The sequence below is a fragment of the Magallana gigas genome, chromosome 7 (genome assembly GCF_963853765.1).
Source record: "Magallana gigas chromosome 7, xbMagGiga1.1, whole genome shotgun sequence".
NCBI lineage: Eukaryota > Metazoa > Mollusca > Bivalvia > Ostreida > Ostreidae > Magallana > Magallana gigas.
This window is the reverse complement of record NC_088859.1, coordinates 10,613,005-10,635,972: the sequence shown is the minus strand read 5'-3', so window position 1 is coordinate 10,635,972 and position 22,968 is coordinate 10,613,005. Positions and strand designations below refer to the sequence as shown.

The 22,968-nt window shown below is 34.7% G+C and overlaps 2 protein-coding genes across 2 annotated transcripts; one reads left to right on the top strand and one right to left on the bottom strand.

The window, feature by feature from the left end:
• Positions 1-2,474: 2,474 nt before the first annotated feature.
• On the bottom strand, positions 2,475-15,491 carry LOC105332354 (uncharacterized). The gene is made up of 4 exons (XM_011434913.4): positions 15,366-15,491; positions 8,913-10,373; positions 5,631-5,804; positions 2,475-4,625 (listed from the first exon to the last, which is right to left on the bottom strand). The coding sequence occupies exons 2-4, from the start codon at positions 9,871-9,873 to the stop codon at positions 3,982-3,984; spliced, it is 1,779 nt and encodes a 592-aa protein (XP_011433215.3). The 5' UTR covers positions 9,874-10,373; positions 15,366-15,491; the 3' UTR covers positions 2,475-3,981.
• On the top strand, positions 15,371-21,902 carry LOC105332355 (cytokine receptor-like factor 3). Its single transcript, XM_011434914.4, has 8 exons — positions 15,371-15,495; positions 15,866-16,014; positions 16,288-16,495; positions 17,048-17,135; positions 17,698-17,878; positions 18,484-18,727; positions 19,340-19,582; positions 19,836-21,902. Exons 2-8 carry the CDS (start codon positions 15,907-15,909, stop codon positions 20,108-20,110), a joined length of 1,347 nt encoding a protein of 448 aa, XP_011433216.3. The 5' UTR covers positions 15,371-15,495; positions 15,866-15,906; the 3' UTR covers positions 20,111-21,902.
• Positions 21,903-22,968: the final 1,066 nt, after the last annotated feature.

Below are 22,968 nucleotides of genomic sequence, written 5' to 3'. Positions count from 1 at the left end.
TATTATCTTCATTTCTTATCATTTAATAAAACATTTTCAAATAAAAAAAATGTGATGCGTCATTGATCAAAAATATAAATAATGTAAATGAAGCGGCGCGTATGAATACAAAACAACAACAGCAACAATATTCAAAATGGATGCGCCTCAGCTGATGCAGAGCTATTGAGCTGAATTAAAGGATTAAACACAAATAGTGAGTTAAAATCTGAACCGGCTGAATTGAAAACGAAGGGAAAATACATGCGATAGCTTGTGATATTATTCACTGTGCAGAAAAACTCGTAATAAAACTAGTTTTCATGCGAGATCGCTGGAATATGCAACTGGACATAACCATCCAAGGAAAGGCGATCGTGGATGAAAATAGCTGATATGTCGACAGAGAATAGTATGAATAAGCGACTTTTGTAAACGTTGTGGTAACTAGATAGCCAGTGATGTACTAAAATGGTATATCAGCCGCTTGGAATGCGCAGAAGGAGTTGATGCATTACTCATAGCTTTTCTTTACGACGCTTATTCTGATGACCGATCATGTACGTGTGTAAATTTTAAAATTATCGTTACCAAATTTGAACAGCAGTGTTACCGTGAAAGTGTATAGGCCTATATGTTCGTTATAATATTCCTGGAAAAGGAACAGCCAGCCTCGCTGTAAATGTTGATTGATCTCAAGCAGACGAAATCGTGAGAAGACGCTTAATTTTCTATTTCGTGAATCAAATAATGTACATGTTTTGTTTATTTTTGAAGGTTAAACTTTCAATTTTTTATATTCACAAGGTTGCATTTTGTTTGCTGACAATAAAACAGACACAACTTTACATTTTCTTGACAGTGTTTATCTTGGAAATTCCCGTTCTATAAATAGTGTTAGATCAGAACAGTTGAGAAAAGTAGATCCGGCGAAAATTTTATTGATGCAGGTATCAAAGAAATTTTTCGACCAATCAGAAACGCTGATATCTCATCAAATGAATAAATATTAAATGATTTTAAAATAAAATCAACTCCCGTCAGTTCTTCAGTACTTTGATTCATATTAAATGCACTGAGTTAGAGTTATCTCCCGTATTTCATTTGATGAACATTCTGTTTATTATTCTATATAATATATTTATGACAAATTTTGAATGAAAATTTACACGTATTTGTAATATTGTTTCTGAGTTTATCCATGCAAATGTGATATTGTGGAAACAAAAATTAAAGAATCTGCAGTGATCATGGTGATTTAGCGTGAATGTAATGCGCATGCGCAAGATCGTAAAAATCCGAAAAATCTATATGATTTCCTGATTGTTTAAAGGAATTTTCGTTGATTATTAATTAGCGAAGCTTGATTGAGAAAAAAATAAAAACAAATTGGTAATCTTCAAGTGCCAATAATGTTTAAAATATATAAAAAAAACAAATGACAGTACTCTTTCGATTTCTCGGTATTAAAGCCCAAAAATTCGAGTCTATTATTTTAATATAGTAGTATAGATAACAGGATAATTTTTTTTTCTAAATATGCAGTTAGATTTTAATCCGTGTTCTATGTCTGTACTGCAGTAGAGAAGAAAATTTTTGAACATTATTATAATAAGCATTAAACCGTCTACATGGCCATATGCATCCCACCCCTACGACCTGAACCTCTGACCCAGGGGCCATGAATTTCACTATTTGGTTAGATGAGTTTGTGGACATCATAACCATGCATTCTGTTTTATCCCCACGTGTGGGAGTAAAGAAGAAGATTTTCTAAGATTTAATACATTTTCACTTTATGGCCACGGTGGCCCAATCATATAGCCTGAATCCCTGACCCAGGGGCCATGAATTTCACAATTTTGGTAGAGGGCTTCATGGACATTATAACCATGCATTCAGTTTTTTTCCTCACTTGTGTGGTAGTAGAGAAGAAAACTTTAGAAAATTTGGCTCTTTTTTTTGCATATTTTGCCCCGCCTGTGTCCCCCACCCCGGGGCAGGTAGAGCCATGAATTTCACAATTTAGATTCCTCTTAACATAGAGATGCTTCAACCAAAAATGGTAAGAATTGGCCTTGTAGTTGTTTTTAAATATGTGCATGGAATTTTTTTTTACAATGAATGTAAAAATTAGATCATAAATATAAAAGGATATTTATTGCATAAAAGAGCTAAAGACCCGGAGGTCTATACTTTGGGGTAGGGGATTGAGGGGGTCAGTCCTTTCCTCAAGCACCTGGGGTAAAAATGCTCTTTGGTAACGAAATCACAAGGAATTTGTTCTCGATGACATCTTTGGAAATTTGGTATGCATACACTCACCTGCCAATCATGTTATAGCTAATTATGACTATTGGATAGATTCACACATTCATGTTTCATACAATAACGGTTAACCCGATAATTCTAACTTCCGACGATCTCAAAACACTGGTAATATAGAAGTGACTGTTAATTCATATTGGTCATACAAAATCAACAGAACAAAGCTCTATCTGTACAAATTGTTTTTAATGTGTTTACAAGAACTAATTCATGAATCACTGGCAATATTGCATAGAAATAAAATGGTTTCAATAGACCATCATAGATGGCTTGATCAACCTTTGCTAAATTCACAACATGGTGGACAAGCTACAGTATTTTGTTGTGAAACAAAATATCACTAAATGTTACACATTTACAACAAGGAATGCCTACGAAACTGCTGCTGTAACAGGATAGTCACATATTCAACCGTTTAAATTTATGTGTATGAACATCTACTAAAAACTTTTAAGTTGAACACATAAAAAATAAGCTTACAGATTATTTAACGCCACAAAAAAAAGAAAAGAAAAAAAATGGAGCTTATTATTTGCTTGAAATATCACTTCTTTTGATATGAATGTATACGTGAAAAAGTTGTTATCAATATGTATTGAATCATAATGTGCAGTATGCTACTTGCATATCAAAATTGTTATTAAAAAACCGAACTCTTTATCATCAAACTCATTAAATGTTCATATTTTTAAGATACAGTTTTTTTCTTTCAGAAATTGTGTACTTCTTTCAGATTTCCTTAGTACTGTATCCCAGTGCCCATTCAATACATTTTCCTGTATTTTGGAAATGCTGTACGAGTAGCATAGTATTATATGTATTTCTTCAAATTAGCCAGTATTTACCAGTCATTGAAGCCAGTGAAGATATTTATGTACTAATTAACTATAATGGGGAAGCGAGGCAACAATTGTGGTGTGTGTCAACTTGGTCATGAATCACTAAACAAAGGGAAGTAACTACATCACAAAACAGCAAGGCTAGAAAAAGCTAAAGCCAGCTACAGATCCTGCCACATTAGATATGTACATTGATACAGGCAAGAATACACACAATTATTTGGCACTGTAAAGTAATAACATTCATATTACAAGTAAAATAATAACATCAAGTTACTTGTTTACATTCATGCACTACACAGAGAAAACGCAACGTCATAAAAAAGAGTTATCCTTCTTGCATGGAATGGCTAGTTTCTATGAACTTGCCACAAGTTGTGACAACACACAATGTCAAACACATTTTAACATCTACAAGGCAATACTTTGCATTTCCCACAAGTACATGTAATATCAATTGCACTAAAATAAAAAGTTTTTCTAAAATATTGATAAAGTTGTAAACAATGTTAGTTTAAAAATGACGATGCCATGTTGAAATTTATCGCACGATATGAATAAAATACTGCTTTATATTAACATAAAATTTATATAAATAAAATCATAAATATCAAGTTATTTTGATATAAAAAGATTACTCCACAACACATTATAAAACCATTATATATATTGTAAAAAAGTAGTGACAAATTTTCACATGGAATGGTTAACATATGCTTATTATTGCCTCTATATCTTAAAAACACAAAACAACAATCAAGTCAAACATTGCATTAATTTATGAATCACACAACTCACTATATAACTTATAAGTAAGCCTAGGGGTGCCCAATCATTATAAGGGGGTAAACATTGGATAAATGTCCTCGGTCGTTTCTTGGGCGGGGTTATCTGCCCCTGTCACTGCGTCCAATGTCTGAAGTGTCTGTTCTACAGCACTGTCCAAAAGTTGATCCTGAGATGAACTTGACACTACACTAACACTGACTGCCACTGAACCACCTCCCTGCGGCTCCACTACCGTAGAAACCACATTCCTGTCTGTTGAACTGTTATTCCGGGAATGTATTCGGAAATTCCCAGCACTACTATTACGGGAATGCTGCTGCGAATTACCAGTATAATGTCCAGTGAATGCCACATCACTTCCTTGCTGCAAATAATCTTCTGGTAAGGACGGTCTCTGATGAGCTGTGTGACCTTGAGTGCTGGCATGTGACCTATAAGTTGGAGGTCGAGAATTCTCCCCTTGGGTGGGCGGGAATGTGATTTGAATCCCTGTCCTGACAGTGCTGGCTCTTGACCGGTAGGAGGGAGGCGGGGAGCTGGGGAGGCTGTAGTCCTCAGCTGGGAGTTCCTCAGTGGCGTGGAACTGTTCTCGCTGACTCTGGGCCAGGGCCAGCTGATGCTGGAAGTCCTGCATCGAGGCGTTGTAGGAGGGAGGAGGTCGTCGGTACTGGAACTCAGGGTACATAACTCCTACAGGGAAAACAGAACCAAGCTATTATGTACCGTCACTTTATCACACTTAAAACATTATTTAATATCAACATGCAAAACATGTCATTGTCTATAAAAGAAGCCATCAATTTTATTCCTAAAGATTTTCTGTGATTGGAAATAAATACTATTTTAGATTTTACATGGTTTCAAGACTTTTCAAAAATTCAATTAACAGTAAAATATGAAAATAACTTAAAAATCTATTTGACTCTTCTATGGATATTAAATAACAAATAGAAAATTTTAAAATGCACTCAATAATATTTACTTATTATTGAAAAGTTGAGGTCTCTTTAGCTTTAGCGGCCCTGCAACTTTTGGCAAACCAAAACTAGAACTCCTTATGATTGTTTTACTTATTTTTTATCAAAAATGTGCTCATGAATAAAGAACTCTTGTATGACTAAATTATAAGAAAAGGAATTAATAATGTTAATAAATGCATCAACTCAATTATTTTTTTTACTGTAAAGCACATGCAATGGTCACTTGAGGAAAGATTAACATTATTTTCAAAACTACTGAGGAATTATTCATACATGTAGATGACAAGCGAAACTACTGAGGAATTATTCATACATGTATATGACAAGCGGGAAGACATTTTTCTTGATAGATAAACAAAGCTCGAGTTCCTAGGGGAAGTTATTAAATGAATAGACTTTTTCTTGCATAAATATGTCACCACTGTTGACAAAGAGAGTCAGTATTTAAACTTATAGATATCAAAGAAAATCATGAAATCCATGACCTCTTATTTCCCTCAAAGCCACAGGCACTTCACCTTAAATACATTTTTATTAAAATTTTATTGATATATACCATGATTTAGCAAACTATGATAGCTATAATTATAGTTCAGGAAATTATTTACCTAAAAATAATTTGAAAATCAAGTGCCTGCGTTGACAAAAGCCGACGATTCCCCAGCATTGGTCACTGTACTTCAATTCATGCGCTTCAAATTCATTCTTGTCTTACCTCCATACCACTGCTGCTCTCTTGCCCTGGAAGATCGACCATGGCGTCGTGACCTTGACCTTCGTTCTTGGTGCCTGAAATCTCCAAGGCCAAACAGAGCGTGTAGGGGTTCATGACCCCGAGGGGTACATTTCCATCCCACAGCTACGACCACAACCAATAAGACGCCAAGACCTAAAATAACAATACTATAGTCATGATATCAATTCCCACTCAGAGGGTATTAAGACTTAAGAGAATATGTAGTTGTTAAAGGGTTAAAACTTTACAAGTAGGGTTATATGGATATCGGCCTGGGTAGCTCAGTGGTAGAGCTCCTAACTACAGTTGCAGGGGTCCTGGGTTTGATTCCCAGTCCATATTTTCATTGTACTTATATGCTCATTCCTCCTTCCCTACTGCATTTTACTAAGATAACAAAGTCAGTAGAATGAAGTTGTAGTTATCAGGTAAATATAAATCCAACTTTTACAGCTGCCTTCTAACTTTGGGGCTTTGTCAACAAACACTGGAACAGTTATCACAAAACATGGTGTAAATGGAAAAACGGTCAGCACAAACGGTCAGCACAGAACGAAATTTCATTTGATAATTATTTCTGTTTTGATTGTTTTTTTGTTTAACCACATTTTGTCAACAATGAAAAAAACAATCTAATTTCATTTGATAATATATTTTCATTGTTGACGATGATTAAACATTAATAATTCATTCATCAAAAGGTTGTCATTTACGGGCAACCTATAGCTGTTTCCGAGATGTAAATTGAGGTGGAAATGACGAGGTAACTAGCATGTCGGTCATATATTCATAAAAAACACTGAATGTTTCAACACCATTTAAGTTTTTATTTTATTTTTTGTTATGAATTTACGCTGACATTAAAACCTCACTATTCATTATTTGGAAGATCAAATAGTAATGAATACAGAAGATGGATTGTTTTGCACTTCCACATGTATTTGAGACTTATTAAAAAAGATAATGAATTATTGAATTGAACATAATAGATCATTCATTCCTGAGATCCTGCTTTTATAAACTGCATTTATTCCATTTTGGTTGCTGCATAATCTATCAATTAAACACTCAAGTAATGACATTCAAATATATCGATCATTATTTCAGACAGTAATGAATTTGCTATAAATAGTTTAAAGTCTTTGTCCTGCAAATAACAGACAGTATATACAGGGGCAGATTTTTTACAATATCCTAAATTAAATCTTCCCTAATGTAGAAAAACCTACAAGGATGGGGGGGGGGGGGGGGGGGGGGGGGGGCAAAGTAACATTACCTTCCTTTGCTCATCAAAATAAAGGGATTTTTTCTTCACATACCATACATATTGATTAATCACTCACAATCATAAAATTCATGCATTTGCTCTTCAAGAGAGCTTTGAATTTATTCCTAAGTCAACAAAACTGCTAAAATTGATTGCTGGCTTACAAATTAAACAAATGTAAATTAATAAAACCACATGCCTCTAATAGAAACTAGCTGTTATTTGTTGTAGCACAACACATAATGAATTTAAACTGCTGGGTTTAACCATAAACCCTGGATGACGTTGGTACTTATTTAGAATCAAGTGATGCATTGAATATTATTGAACACATTAATAAATTAACATAATTTTGTTTTTACGCAAATGCTCATCTCCCAAAGCTGTTTTATGAATTTGCGTAGATCTTCAAAAGTTGTCTAGTGTAATAATTCAGAGGTAGATGGATCAGGCTTTTTTGGTACGGTTTGGTATACTATGTATTGAGCTGATATCAATGATAAATGTCCACCCTGTGGGGTAGACAAATACAATATAATGACCTTGAGACCCAGCCTGCGACCATTTCACCAGCGAAAACACAGCCAGTGTGTAACAAGATAAAGGTCGTTCCCCCAGGTGAGGGTCAGGTAAACAAATAAGTGTAACATCACGACCCTAGGCAGGAAATGGAGATAATCCAGGACTAATCCATTACACACACTCAGGGGAGGAAATCGGAAACAGATCATTATCTTATCATAAAGGACAAGAGCAAGTTTGCCTTAAAGATAGAGAGTGAGTTTGCAAATGTTTACAAGCAATAGAAATTCCAACAATTTCAATACAGACTTAGCTTACATGTCTTTACCACATACATATGTAATTTTAAGACTTTGGCCCTGTTCCTTTAAATTTGTATTGAGTATTTCAATAAACACTTATTCAATGAGTTACAATTGTCTACACAATTGAAAGTTTAATGGTCTGATGGTTCTAGTCTGTCTGACTACTACTTCATTGTTATACATACAACTTGATACAAGCATGAAGAAAGAAATTAGACAAAACTTTTTCATAACTTCCTGTTTCCTGACTGTATAGCTTCCATGTGTTTCATTGTACACTGTACCTGAAAGCCAGGTCACGAAAATGCATTCAAGTCTCAGTTTTTCAGGAAGCTAAGAGAAAACTCTGTTGACAGACACAGAAATAGATGTGATAAATGACGATAAATTAGCCTAGTAACAAATTGCAACTCCGACTTAGTCCTTGGCAATAAAAATTAAAATTGGTTACGTCGAGGCGTCTAGGAAAAGGTGCAATTAATGATAAAAACAATTCTTGAAGGTATCTTACTCTTTTAACTGACTAAATGATCAATGCACTACTGCAAATCTCATCAACATCAGGAGACAGTAAAACAATGCAACGAGAGCTAGGGACTGTAAATTTTCTTTTATAAATTAGTCTGAGCATTTCATTTCCTTTTGATCACAGCCTGAAACCCCGGCAACTTTAAAGCACACTGCACACAGCGTGTTCTGGGATTTACTTAATAATGCATGGACAAATATTGATGTAACCTTTAAGAATAGGTCTGGTGTGGGATTCTTCTTTACAATGTTAAGACAGGAGATATTCAATTCAGTCTAGGCCGAGGGAGACACAGACTATCCTGTACACAGCCCCAAAGTAGTAAAAATATTTATCAAGAAAACAGCACATAAAGTACATGCTTAATGGTGGCAGTGAACTTTACAGGGCACTTTATTGGTTTGCTCATTTTACATTCAGGGCACAAAGTGGGATCTTTCAGAGAAACACCTTTGAAATATACAAATTATATATATATGTATACATGTAACCTACCAGTGTTCATGAAAATGTACTTGCAAATATTTAAAAGCTTGCAAATAAAAATCATCGCTATATTTTAATCATTTCAGTGGGTATAGTTAGGAAGTGCACTGTAGGTGAACTTAACATGTAGAGTACAAATCAACATGTCTTACCTATAAACATAATGGCAAGGAAAAGGAAACTGTTTCCAGTGGCGTGTAGGGCCGCTAATACAATCCCAGTCACCACACAACACACTCCCAACAAAGACAGAATCACAAGAATCCATCGGAATGATGTGGTGGCAGCCAGACAAGACAGGCATCCTTCCTTGCAGGGTTCAGGTTCTGTGGCGGACGAACTCCGCGATCGGTGCCGCCGGCGACTGTGATGAGAGCGATGTCCAGATCTGTGGTGGTGTCTAGAATGATGGCGGTGGTGGTGGGGATGGTGGGTGTAACCCCTGGGGTCCTGACCACTAGGGTGGGAATGCCCCCCACCCTGCCAGGAGGGGTTGGAACTTTGTGAGGGAATGACATGAGAGTGCAGAAGATCAGGTAGAGGCTCGTGACGCATCTCCTGCTGCCTTCCAGAGGTGACTCCGATGTCTACATCCTGAGTTTGTATCGGATGTCTCGGGGCCATGTTTTCATTGTTGGCTGACTCCTGTGATATATCTGTGCGCACTGTGGGGTCAGAGCCTAGGTTCAGTTCCCCTACAACTTCTCGTGGTTGTGCCAAGGAAGCACTGCCTTCCACTGTGACGTTTGATTGGCTGGGGGTGCCACTAGTTTGTCCTACTGATTCATGTAAATTAGAATTGCCTCTGGCTGAGACACGACTGTCACTTTCTTCATTGTTTTGTTCCATGTTTATACAGTTATGCAAATTATGACTATTATGCACCCAACTGCGATTGTCAACAAAACTTGACTGGTACTCTGACCGTTGGTGGTTCCTCTGTAGATTTCCGTGTGTGGTATCTGCTCTCCCACCACCACTACTATTTCCTATAGAGGAACTGCCTGCTGTGGATCCTGTAGAGGTAGTGCCACTTTGCGGAGGCTGAGGTGCAGTCCTTTTATCAGGGTTCCACACTACAGACCTATTTCCAACATTACCACTGCTCGCCATTCCCCATACACAAAAATCTCAATATCCTGGCCGAGGAAAAACGATTTTCAATATAACACCCACATTTCTTAAAACCCTTTCCCTGATAAGAATACTAAATCCCTCCTTGAAATGTTTCAGGATTAGGTTTTACTTTTATTATCTTCACCATAAAACCGAAATACTCTCCCCGATCAGTAATCCTTGCTCTATATGACGATATCCCCACCGATTCTTTTTTTGTTCCGACTTCAGAGTTGCCCACTGTATGATCAGAATTTGACACCAGTTTTAGAGTTCTTCAGAAGAGCTTGTACCCCTGTCATTTAATAAAGACATTTAAAAACCTGGAGACTTGATTTCCTCATGATTATTCTTGGTTTGTCTGCTATAAATAACACAAAGGCCCCAATGGTGCTTTCCCTCATGGTCTGTGCGGATTGTTTTGGATTAAGGACACAGCTGGTGATCGCTATACAGGGTGACATCAGCACAGCTGATCAAATCACAGATTCCAGGCTCTGTGAAAAGAAACAACAAGAACATAAAGCTGACATCACTAAATGGATCACCTTCTTTGTTTAACTTGTGATCATCCACTGAAGCTTAACTGAGAAACAAACAAACACTGAAGCCATACATTTCTATTGTATCTATTGACCTTTATCAGCTGTTTCAAGCACTCACGTGTGTCCCGTTTAATTTGTTTAAGGCAGGCATGACATAGTAACTCATCAGGAAATTGCCAGAGACATTTTTTATTTACCTGTACATGACCACAAAGCGAGAGTTTATGTGTAGCTTTCATATATTAACATATATTCTCTGGCTTTTACAATAAATTAATATCTATGTGTAAATGATAAAATACAAGAAAATACTAAAACACATAAATATTTCTTCCAATTATGAACTTTTTACAATGTTAAAAAATAAGCATGTCATTGTATCTTTAACTGTATCAATTTAGCTTTTCAAAGACCATTTCCGGACAGAGAGTAAAAATGTGAAAGTAAAATCATGATTATGCTACACATACACATTTTAAATGTCAACTCTTCTTAGTGAAAAACATTCAAAAATAAATATTTATGAAGTTGGTGACAATTTAATTAACTTAATGAAAATGACAAAGGTTGATATATATTAATAATAAAATTTGAAATCATCTCCAACATTCTAGTTTTCTGCAAAAAAAAATATTACAACAGCTCGGAGTAAATTTGCAGAAAAGCCAAAAATACTCTAAAACCTGTTTTGACCTCAATGATAATAACAATTCTGACTTAGAACAATAAATGCCTCCAGAACGACACTAAAAGGACATTTTAGTCTGAATTCATAATTTGTTACAAGTGTTTAACTTCAAACAAATAGAAAAAAAAATGACATTCACAAAAAGTTGTTTCAAAGTGACTGTATTTTAAAGATCATACAAAGTTTGCTATGTAATACCTTAATAACCCTGGCCTGGGGAGATACAGAAATAAAAAAGAACTTGAATTCAGTATTTCACAAAGCAGACTGATCACTGTGAGCTTTAGGGTCTAAATTTAAAAGTCTTAAACTTTTCAGTTTCTGATAATTACACATATTACAACTATATCCGTGGGGAATGAAATCTTTTGGCATGAAAGTTTTAATGAGGCATGACTTTGAGACACATGGGAACTTGAAAAGACAAGAAACTTGCATGTATGTGGACCTTAAATAAACTGCATTTTGATCAGTGTAAAAATTCATCCTCTGGTGCTTCTGCACTTTTGTGGATCAAATAGGCAATATAATGATACTAAAATTGAAAACCTTTATATTAAGATTTATATATATAGAATATACATCTATATCTTACAAGCATTTTAGTAGAAGTCTGTGTATCATTCTTTTATATAATAAATATATTAGGTTTCAAGTGAGGTATTTATATTTAATTAATTAAAAATTGATTAAACCCTTTACAATTCATATTCATCTAAACAGAGCTCAATAATATATACTTGCAGGTAATATGCATAATATATAAATAATTTTAAATACTTTCATATTGATGTTCAAAATATTAACAATAAAAACAAGAGGCCCAGGGGCCACATCGCTCACCTGAGCAACAATTGCCTTAATTCTGATCAAATTAGCATTACAGTATCAAAATATCTTGACAACTAAGTACAGTAGATCTTGCTAAAAAAAATAGAAAATCTGTCAATTTTTATCCACCTCTTTTTTTGGGTAAATACCAAGCCCCTTTTGTTGTTGTACCTGTAAGAAGATTTTTCTCTATTCCAATTTACCCCCCCCCCTCCATTTCGTGGCCCCCCTTTTCTCTAGGGAATCATGGTTTCATCAAACTTAAATCTGCATAACCTGTGCTTTCACACCAAGTACTGAGTTTTGGACCGAAAACTTTCCCAGAATATTTTTAAAGATTTTTCTCTATATATTCCTATGTAAAAATTCAAACTGCCGTCACGGCCCAGCCCTATCACTAGGGACTGTGATTTTGCAAACTTGAATTTACACTATCCGAGGATGCCTCTACACAAGTTTAGGCTTTTCTGGCCAAATAGTCTTTAAAAAGAAGATATTAAAGAGTTTCTCTATATATTCCTATGTAAAAATTCATCCCCCATTGTGGCCTCACCATACCCCATGACTATTATTTAAACAAACTTGAATCTTCACGATCTTGGGATGCTTCCACTTAAATTTGGGCTTTCCTGGCCTTATAGTTTTGAGAAGAAGATTTTTAAAGATTTTCTCTATATATAAAAATTTATCCCCCATTGTGGCCCCGCCCTACCCCCAGGGACCATGATTTGAACAAACTTGAATCTACATTATCTGAGGATGGTTACAATTTGAGCTTTCTTGGCCATAAAGTTTTGAAAAGAAATTTTTTTAAAGATTTTCTCTATATATTCCTATATAAAAATTTATCCCCTAATTGTGGCCCCACCCTACCCCTGGGGACCATGATTTGAACAAACTTGAATCTACACTATCTGAGGATGCTTCCACTCAAATTTAAGCTTTTCTGGCCTAATAGTTTTTGAGAAGAAGATTTTTAAAAAAAATTTCGATATATTCCTATGTAAAACATGACCCCCCTCTTGTGGCCCCACCCTACCCCCGGGGACCATAATTTGAACAAACTTGAATCTACACTACCTGAGGATGCTTCCATTTTAATTTGAGCTTTTCTGGCCTGATAGTTTTTTAGAAGAAGATTTTTAAAGATTTTGTCTATATATTTCTATGTAAAACTTGATCCCCTAATTGTGGCCCCACCCTAGCCCCGGAGACCATGATTTGAACAAACTTGAATCTACACTACCTGAGGAAGCTTCCACTTTTATTTGAGCTTTTCTGGCCTAATAATTTTTTAGAAGAAGATTTTTAAAGATTTTCTCTATATATTCCTATGTAAAACTTGATCCCCCCATTGTGGCCCCACCCTACCCCTGGGGACCATGATTTGAACAAACTTGAATCTACACTACCTGAGGAAGCTTCCACTTTGATTTGAGCTTCTCTGGCCTAATAATGTTTTAGAAGAAGATTTTTAAAGATTTTCTCTATATATTCCTATGTAAAACTTGATCCCCCCATTGAGGCCCCACCCTACCCCCGGGGACCATGATTTGAACAAACTTGAATCTACACTATCTGAGGAGGCTCCCATTTTAATTTGAGCTTTTCTGGCCTGATAGTTTTTTAGAAGAAGATTTTTAAGGATTTTGTCTATATATTTCTATGTAAAACTTGATCCCCCCATTGTGGCCCCTCCCTACCCCTGGGGACCATAATTTGAACAAACTTGAATCTACACTACCTGAGGATGCCGCCACACAAGTTTGAGCTTTTCAGGCCGAATAGTTTTTGAGAAGAAGATTTTTGAAAAATACCAACAAATTTTCAATAATTCTCAATTATCTCCCCTTTAAAGAGGGCGTGGCCCTTCATTTGAACAAACTTGAATCCCCTTCACCTAGTGGTGCTTTGTGCCAAATTTGGTTGAAATCTGCCCAGTGGTTCTTGAGAAGAAGATGAAAATGTGAAAAGTTTACAACGCCAACGCCGACAACGACAACGACAACGACAACGACGACAGACAACGGACAAATTGTGATCAGAAAAGCTCACTTGAGCCTTTGGCTCAGGTGAGCTAAAAAATCATGAAAAACTAAGTTAACATCATTGACCAAGAAATATATGCCATACATGATCAGGATGAATTACCGATGTTATGACATAAAACAAACAACAACGATTTGACTATATAGAGAGAGATACTGTTTAGGCGCTTTATCAATAATATCCATTTAGTACAAATCAATATGAAATGTGGCCAATTAGGCTGATAACAGATGTCTCTTTGTGTAGGGAATGGGTCAGACTGACCATGAGTGTAGCAGTTCTGTTCATTGCACTCGGTCTGGTCCAATAATAAAACATTGGTAGAGCAACTATATTTATGAAAGCATGCAATGCCTGATATCTTAATGACTCTGTCTTGATTTGAAAGGATGTTATCATTTTCATACATTCAAAATTTTACTTGACAATGGAACCAACCATTAGATTAATTCCTTTTTATTCAATTGCATATTTATGATATTTATGCCATGCAACAACAAAAATAGATATATTAAAATGCAGTTAAGATTTCATGATTATGAGTTTTAAATACTTTTGGTTTCATAATTTGTAAAAAATCCTTGTAAGTTAATTCTTTTAAAACAATACAGCAAAAATATTAATTTGACTCTCTAGATTGTTCATTTGACGAAAACTGGAGACATATATTTACGTCCCTATAAAAGAGATGGTACATGTAATGTATGAAATAGATCGATGTAATTGAGAGGACCACTGACACTGTGAAGTATATATATACAAAGGTTACGGACCTGTGGGACCCCTAATCATCAGCTATCATCATGACATGAGGGTTATACAAGGGTTAATAAGATAATTTCAGCATTAACAAATTATCACTGCAATAGAGTGCATATTGATATAATGGTGCTTGATAATATTGATAAAAAAGATAAAAAAATTTAAAATAAAACAATACACAATAAATAACGCATGTGAAACTATTTTTGAACAATGCACAGAGACTAAAAGAAATTTCATGATTTGTTAAAATTGGAACAACATTTAAATGAATAAAATAACCCTGTTTCAATTTGATACACCTATTTGATACCCAATACTTTTTAGACCAACTTTCATAGTTTAAACTCAAAGTAGCAAAGTATCCCCAGTACATAAAACAGGAAATAAGACCTCCACAACTGACACATTTTATTATGTGTACAAAAAGAGACCACAAAATGACAAAGGATATCACATTACATTTCTATATACACACTGTAGGTTGGGATTATGTTATAAATTTAATGTATTTACTTTCATTCCCTGTTGATGCGGCATAAAGAAATTACAAAGCGATAAATGAAAATTGTCATTTGCATATAATACAAAAGTACATCCAATGTCAATCTTACCATTCCGACATACGTCTTCTCCTTTGTTGACAGAAGTTATTGCAGGCTTCGGTAAACCAGGAAATGAAATCCCGCGTAGTCTCGGCGTTAACGAGATTAATGGCAGCCTCCATGGTCAACGGAGGAAGAGGTAGGCGAGACGAATGAAATATGCTATCTGACGACGACTAAGTGATATCTTCCCGATAAATGGATTCTTCCGTCTGAAAAAAGGAATTTGAATGATTGAAAGCTTAATTTAGAACTTGATTTTCCAGTTTTTTTTAATCGACATGTAAAGTTTGTCGAAAAATTACAGTGTAGACTTATTTGCGTTTGAATTCTGAACAGCTGAAAGGCATTCTTAAAATCATATATTCCACGATACCTTTTTACCTTGTTTTACCTTTACTAAGTAGGAAAGAGGGAATCATGTTTAATCTCAGAGGGTAATGATGCATCATTGTGTTTGTATAACTATTAAGGAATATTTAACTGTTTAATCCTTTTTATTTCTTCAGAATTTTAGGCGAGGTGTCGGACTTTTGTATCTAGGATTAGGATGGCTCAGCAGTTGATACAGAATGTTGTTGATATAATGGACAACGCCCACTCTCAGCAACAACAGCTGACTGAGTCCATGAGCTCCCTCACCGAGGCCAAGCAGCAGGTATATTATCTTTGTGTTTAAAATACCTGTGATTGAAGTTCTATCATCAACTGTTACAGCATTTTGTATTGATCCCGGATCAAAGGATAACTGAAAAAAATTATGTAGTGATAACAATAACCTGCTGATAGAATATTTGATTTTTTTTTTGGGGACACTTACTGATTATCATTACCATAAAGTATATACTGACAATACTGTGCTATCAAATGAATATGTATTTATCAAATTATTAATATTTTGAGAATAAATTTAAAAAAATATATAATTCAGGTAAAATTCAGTGCTGAGCAGTCCAAGAAATGTCTGAAAGAGCACTTCAAATGGCTTGAAGAAAAGGCTCTAGAAAATCTGAGGAGCAGACTTAATGAATTGTTGTCTGAGGTTGACGTGGTAACGGCGACGGCATTAACTCCCCTGATGGACTGTGAAGAGATGTTAAATTCCAGCATATCAGCGGCAGCTAGAATCATGGAAGAAGGTACAAGATATACAGTCAATGGATCCAGGGACATACATCTATATAAATTTACATTTTTTTACCCATCTGACTGAAAAGTTGTTTATGTGTATTATTTTGATAATGATATGTTACTGCTGGTAATTTTTGTGTTTGGTTATAAAATGGTAATTTCCAAGTACATGTATATAAAAAGAATTGTGGCCAACAATGTTGCCATCATATACATATATTTGGTATATATCTCTTACATTATGATAAACCATTTGCTATCATTAGAATTTTTACTGTCCATGTCTGTCAATGGAATTCTATCATGTCAATTGATCTAATAGATGACTGCATTGCCTTACCACCAGCTGTGAGATTTGATCAACCTAATATATTTCCATTTACAATAATTTCCTTATAAGTTAAAATATTCTTGATTAGTCTGAAAACATGTCATGTTTTTCAGAAGTATAGCATTTCCTAAAAAATTACAACAAAAAACTTGACTTTGAAAGTTTGAATGGAAAATGAATAATATGCTCACTTTCAGTTTAACACAGAATATTGTTTTAAAATTTCTAGGGAAGAAAATCTTGGGTAATAATCCAAATGACCATATCGAAGATTTAGTCAAATTTAAAGACAATCCCGATACAAGGCAATTACATAGGTGGGTACACGGATAACCACAATTATCATTTGTTATTTTTAATTGAAATACTAGTAAGTCTTTTCAAAGATTCATTTACATTTTCTATGTACATATACAGGTATTTACTATAGCTGCATTTGGCAATTTGAAACATGCAATGATAAATGCTCAGTGTAGTTAAAGTAAATGTTAATTTTTTATTTAAGTGTTACCAATTTTGTTAATTTTGTTTGCAAACAGGTAAATTGTCAATAATTTTGGCAGATTTTTTTGTGAACACAGAGTTCCAAGATGTTTATATAAAGCAATGCAGGGTGTAATTTTGATGATTAAGAAATTATTGGCAGATTTTTTTGTGAATTTAACACAGAGTTCCAAGATGTTTGTATAAAGCAATGCAGGGTGTAATTTGGATGATTAAGATTATCTCCAGCAACTACCAAACTTGATAACAATCCAAAAAAAGTATCCTGCTATTAAATAAACCTGTTATACCAAACATTGTAAAGAAAGAAGGCAAGAGAAAACTTTCTAAAGCTATCCCCCAAACAAATATTTTTTTTTTTACTTATTTTTTCAGTGTTCCAGAAATTCCCTGCCTAGCAGATGTGCCATACCTTTCTGTTGACAACTTCCACCCTGATCTAGAAAAGAAACTCCACAAATTATTTGAAAATGAGGGCAGGGTACTAGAAAGGGCACCAGCACAAATCTCAGAAATCGAGGAGCGCCCCGGGAGTTTGCTGATAACTTGGGCAGAGGTGAGTTTATCCTGATAACAATTGGTTTTATATCTCAAGCAGTTAAACTGGATTTGATATACCATAGTACTCATCTACCAAAGACAACTCTTATTTATTTACATTTAATTTTACTAAATAATTATCTTATTTTGTTTTGTTTATTTTGAGGTGGATGAGGAGGTACTGGTACTTTACTATTGTATTGTTCATCTAAGGTGGAAAAGTGATATAAATGAACTTATATTTATCATTAACTCATTTATTTTAGGTGGATGATGAGGTAGATACTGACTTTAGCTTTATAATTATATTATTTGAGGTAAATGAAGAGGTAGAGGCTGATATTAGTTTTTTCATTGTATTATGTATTGGAGGTGGATTAGGATTTACCAGTACTTAACCATTGTATTGTTTTTTTTGAGATGAATAAGGATATACTTAACCTTTGTTTGTTTGAGGTGGATGAGGATGTGCTTAACCATTGTATTGTATATTTGAGGTGGATTAGGAGGTACCTAACCATTGTATTTTATATTTGAGGTGGATGAGGAGGTACATAACAATTGTATTGTTTATTTAAGGTGGATGAGGAGTTACCTAACCATTGTTTTGTGTTTTTTTAGGTGGATGATGAGGTAGAGGCTGGTGAGTTCTGCCTCCAGTACTGTTATGGCAGGGTCCAGTCTAACGAGGACAAGAACATCACATTCCACACGGCCTACACAGGCCCTAACACCTTCTGTACTATACGTCACTTGAAGACAAACACCCCTTACTCCTTTAGGGTCTGCTCCCGCCCTGAGGGTGAGGAGAAGTGGAGCATTTGGAGCGTTCCCAGAACCGCCCACACTACCATTCCACACTACCGTGAGTGTCTATCTCTCCACACTGCTCGTTATTGTGTGGTGTCTTCACTGTTTGTTGAACCCTCATTTTTGTAAATTTTGTTGTTGAGTTGATTTACAAAATCAAAGCTCATCAAAGTGAAATGTATCACAACAGATGATATTGTCCAGACTATTATACACAAATGTATTTCATCTTTGAAACTGTTAATCTTACTTACTGGGTAATCCTTGAAAAATGATTGCAACAAATATTGATAAAACCATAAATTGCTTGCTGTTTTCCAATGTTTATAATGTAAATGAATGTGTTGAAAAAGCTTAGATTTTTTAATGTCGTGCAAATGTGTGTGTTTTTTCCTGAAATGTTTTCTCTTTGAAGATCAAATTTTATTTAAATCTTTAAAACACAAACAGCCATTATGGAATCTGTTTTGTCTTAATCTTCATGGAAAAACAGCAAACCTATGCATGATGGAAAATGTACATATTCTATCTATGTCATTTGTCTTATGTAATTCAACCACATATTTTTTTAAGTGGATGGATTGTCTTGCTGAGAGAAAGGATATTTTCCTATCATTTATAATGTACATGTATATCAAATCTAATAAACTAGCAATTCGTTCTCCAGAATGGAACAATACTACTGAAGGATACAGTACAAGTAATGAAGACAAGACAGCCACTCGGTTATCTGAGGGCACAACCCGAGTCTTGTACTCGAGCGACAACAGTTACCGCTGTGGATTCCCTATCACATTTAGGGTGCTGGATGCTGGAGAGAAGACACCCTTTGATGGCATTGGTCTCTCAGCTAATGATGAAGACACAGAAACATTACAGAGAAGCAACTCAATTTTTGTAGCAACATCAGGTAATTGTATGGAAAATATGAAACTTTCTTAATCAATGATTTGATATTTTCTGGTTGTTGTGAATGGCAAGTTTTGACAAACCATTGATGTCTTTTCATGGGTGGAGAAGCTTCCCAGAAATTAAACACTGTTTAATAATGATCCTTGATGATCTCACAGAAAAGGTGGCTAATTGAATCAATTTTTGAAGTCTAAGAAGACAAAATATTTCTACCTACATTATAAAGTTTGTGCTGTGTTTTTTTTTTTCAGGGAGTGTGTTTGTAGATGGCCAAGAAATGAAAACAAAACTTCCCATGCTGACAAGGGGGTCAGCTGCAACCATAGAAACAGAAGACCTTGGGAATGGAAAGGTCAGGGTCAGTATTGAGGTTGAGGGTAAGGCCGTGACCTTTGACTGGAAGGTGGACCAGAAAGCTGATGTAGGGCGTTTGATGGGGCTAGGGATGGGACCGGCCAGCACCTCGGTCTGTTTGTACTTTGGGATGAGGTTTAGCCATGAAGACTGGAAGGTTGGAGTGGAATAAGCTTAAACAGAACCAGTTTAATGTGTATTCTAGTCATTCAATATGCATAAAGAATTATTGTTTTTTTTTCGCATCAGGAGAAATATGGATCTCTTGTTTGACACGTTGTTGGTGCTTATCTCAGAAATACTTGTCTACAGATTATTTTGTTTTTTACAAATTTCTTACTATATGACTTAGTCATTCAATTTGTAGTCATCATCGAAATGATTTAAAAAAAGATTGTAATAAGGTGTTTACACTGTACTTATCATTTTCAAAACAAGGTGTAACACTCTTTCAAAACTCAAGATATCTGTAAATGATGTTGTTTGTTTGTTTCTTGCTATTTGAAATAATAAAGAAAACCAGTGGTTCAACTATTGTCAGATGAGGATTATAAATGCTCAGTATATATTTTATTTGTTAATAGTATAATGAAAGTGATATATGATTGGAATCTAAATAATAATTTTATAAATGTGAAGATGTACATACGAAAGAATACCACAGATACAGTACAATTGGGGCTCAAAGATATGTACAGAAGGCTATATATAGAATTATGTATTTTTGCAATTATGATTTTTTTTCCTTCATTTATGTGGATTCTATCAATTTTATTGATATTTCTGTATATGCTTACATATAATTATATATTCTTATGATATAATGCTTGAACAAATGTGGAACAAACCATGCATATCTGATGTCGCACCTCCCCCTCCACCCCAAACATATCACCAGATTATAACCCAAACATGAACTTGAGTTATCCCCCTTTTCCTGAATGTGTTTTGTGTGCAGTGGTGTGTATGTTAATTAGCAAGCTTTTTAATGTAATCTATTCATAATTACCGTATATTAAAACTGAAATAAATATGCAAACAAGCACTGATTGTAACTGAAAATTTTTTACCTTCTCAATAAAAAACTTATATTCATTTTTGGGAAAAACATGTACATTTGTATTGGTCAAAGTGTTTTATAGGTTTTATTGTTAATGTAGAAAAAAAGTATTTCTCTTGAATCAGGAATACTGTAGAATTTGTCTAGGGAAGTTAATCAAATAAAAAAATGTTAACCAGGAGCTCAAGAAAAATAGAATTATTGGTAATTTTCCAATATTTTCTCATTTTGTAGTAACTTGCTTGTATTTTAGAACAATTGATAAATATTTATTCCAGAGTTTTTTTTAAAAATCATATATGTTGATTTTTGTTTCTTACTTTCCAAATTTTCTTTGTAAAGTATTGATTTGTTTAGTGCATGATGAATTTCTGATCATTCTTTATATAAGAATTGAGTGATTTTGTGCTTGAGGAGTTCAACCCATCTGTTAGTTTCTGCTTATATTTGCGGGAGGTCTAAATGCTGTGTAGATCCCCTATCAGCTCCTTGGAATTCTGTCTGTTACTTACACCTTTGTGAATTGCCAGTTAATTGAATGTGTTTATCAGATGATTTAGCTGTGGAAAATGAAGATGCATCAGTTTCTCCACTAAAAAAGAGAGGTTTATACATGTATTTAGTCTTACAGACATTTGTTTGAATTTTGTTATTAAGGTAGCTTCTAGGGACCGCCTTAATTGAGCACCATTTTATTATGTGTGATATCCCAATCTTGGTGACCAAGGGGTATTTTTATCTTTGTGATTTATTTTGTCTTCCACACATTTTTCCTGAGTCATTCTGCAGCGGTGCTAATAAATTCATGTTGCTTTGGCTGGATGTTAATAACAGATTTCTTCAGAAAGATGTCCTTTGAATGTGTTTTTTTCAAAATAAATATAATAAAATATATAATATTATATTTTAGGAATACATTTGTTTTTATGATGCAAGAGAGACTCTTCGATTGTTGGTAATCTCTTAAATCGAAAAGAATTACCAGTAAATGAAAGTCTCGTTCCTTTTTATAAAAGGACATTTCTATTTTCAAGGTAGGAGGTTATAAGCAAATGGTGCCACAGACTATACACTTTCGTCCTAAAACACAATGGGAAGTAAACAGTTCATTCCCTTTGATCACACTCAGTTGATGTTGCTAATGACAAGAATTAGTAGCCCATGTATGTTCAAGTTCAAAGGTCAATGTTAACTTGGACTAGTCTACTATTACTTTCCCTCTATTTTAACCATACTGGTAAGATAAAGACCTACATACCCTTGGGGAAGGATGATTATACTTGACACTCTATTGCTTATGTCTTGTGGAATAAACCCTACCTCACAGAGAGTATTTTGTCTCATTTACTGAATACAATGGTACCCAGGAATTCTGGAAGGCCATGAAAAACTTACAAATTTACAGAAGGGCGCCATACAAAAGTGATACTCATGGCTCAAGTGAGCTAAAAAGTCTGGGGTGGAGGGTGTAGAAGAAGGGCAGGCCCACTGAAGCTACATTTCTGATTTACAGATAGGAGACATGATAAAAATGTGTAAGATTGCAATACAGGGAACACATGGCCACGTTGTTTAATTCCATTGTATGCCTGTACTTTTCTTTTAAAAAGTGCAGCTCGTGTCTGCCAAATTGAGACATGCTTTGATAATTACGAGATCACACATTTGCGTGCCCTTCTCTTATCTTAGAATTGGTTCCCGCATTGCCAAGTCAAAAATACTTCTAACATTTTCCAGGAATTGTCAGCAAAAAGGGTTTGAATATGAAACCGAATTAGAAAGTTATAAACCTGCAGATTATCAAAAGGTGCGTGTTTTAGAGGGAGGTCTAGAACCATTTATTTTCATGATATTCCTTTTTATGAAACCAGCAAGATAAAGTAAAAATTTAATAGACAAGTTTGATTTACGCTCTATTATAAACACATAAAATTTCGAGGCTTGCCGCGGTAAGAGATGAAGTTAATTTT

Bases quoted from the DNA above. Each gene is read 5' to 3' on its own strand.
- LOC105332354 (XM_011434913.4), bottom strand. From the start codon at position 9,873: ATGGCGAGCAGTGGTAATGTTGGAAATAGGTCTGTAGTGTGGAACCCT. The intron at 5,805-8,912 runs GTAAGACATGTT...TTGTTATTTTAG, and splicing joins CCTTGCCATTATGTTTATAG to GTCTTGGCGTCTTATTGGTT. The intron at 4,626-5,630 runs GTAAGACAAGAA...TTTTCCCTGTAG, and splicing joins AGAGCAGCAGTGGTATGGAG to GAGTTATGTACCCTGAGTTC.
- LOC105332355 (XM_011434914.4), top strand. From the start codon at position 15,907: ATGGCTCAGCAGTTGATACAGAATGTTGTTGATATAATGGACAACGCC. The intron at 17,879-18,483 runs GTGAGTTTATCC...GTGTTTTTTTAG, and splicing joins TGCTGATAACTTGGGCAGAG to GTGGATGATGAGGTAGAGGC. The intron at 19,583-19,835 runs GTAATTGTATGG...TTTTTTTTTCAG, and splicing joins AATTTTTGTAGCAACATCAG to GGAGTGTGTTTGTAGATGGC.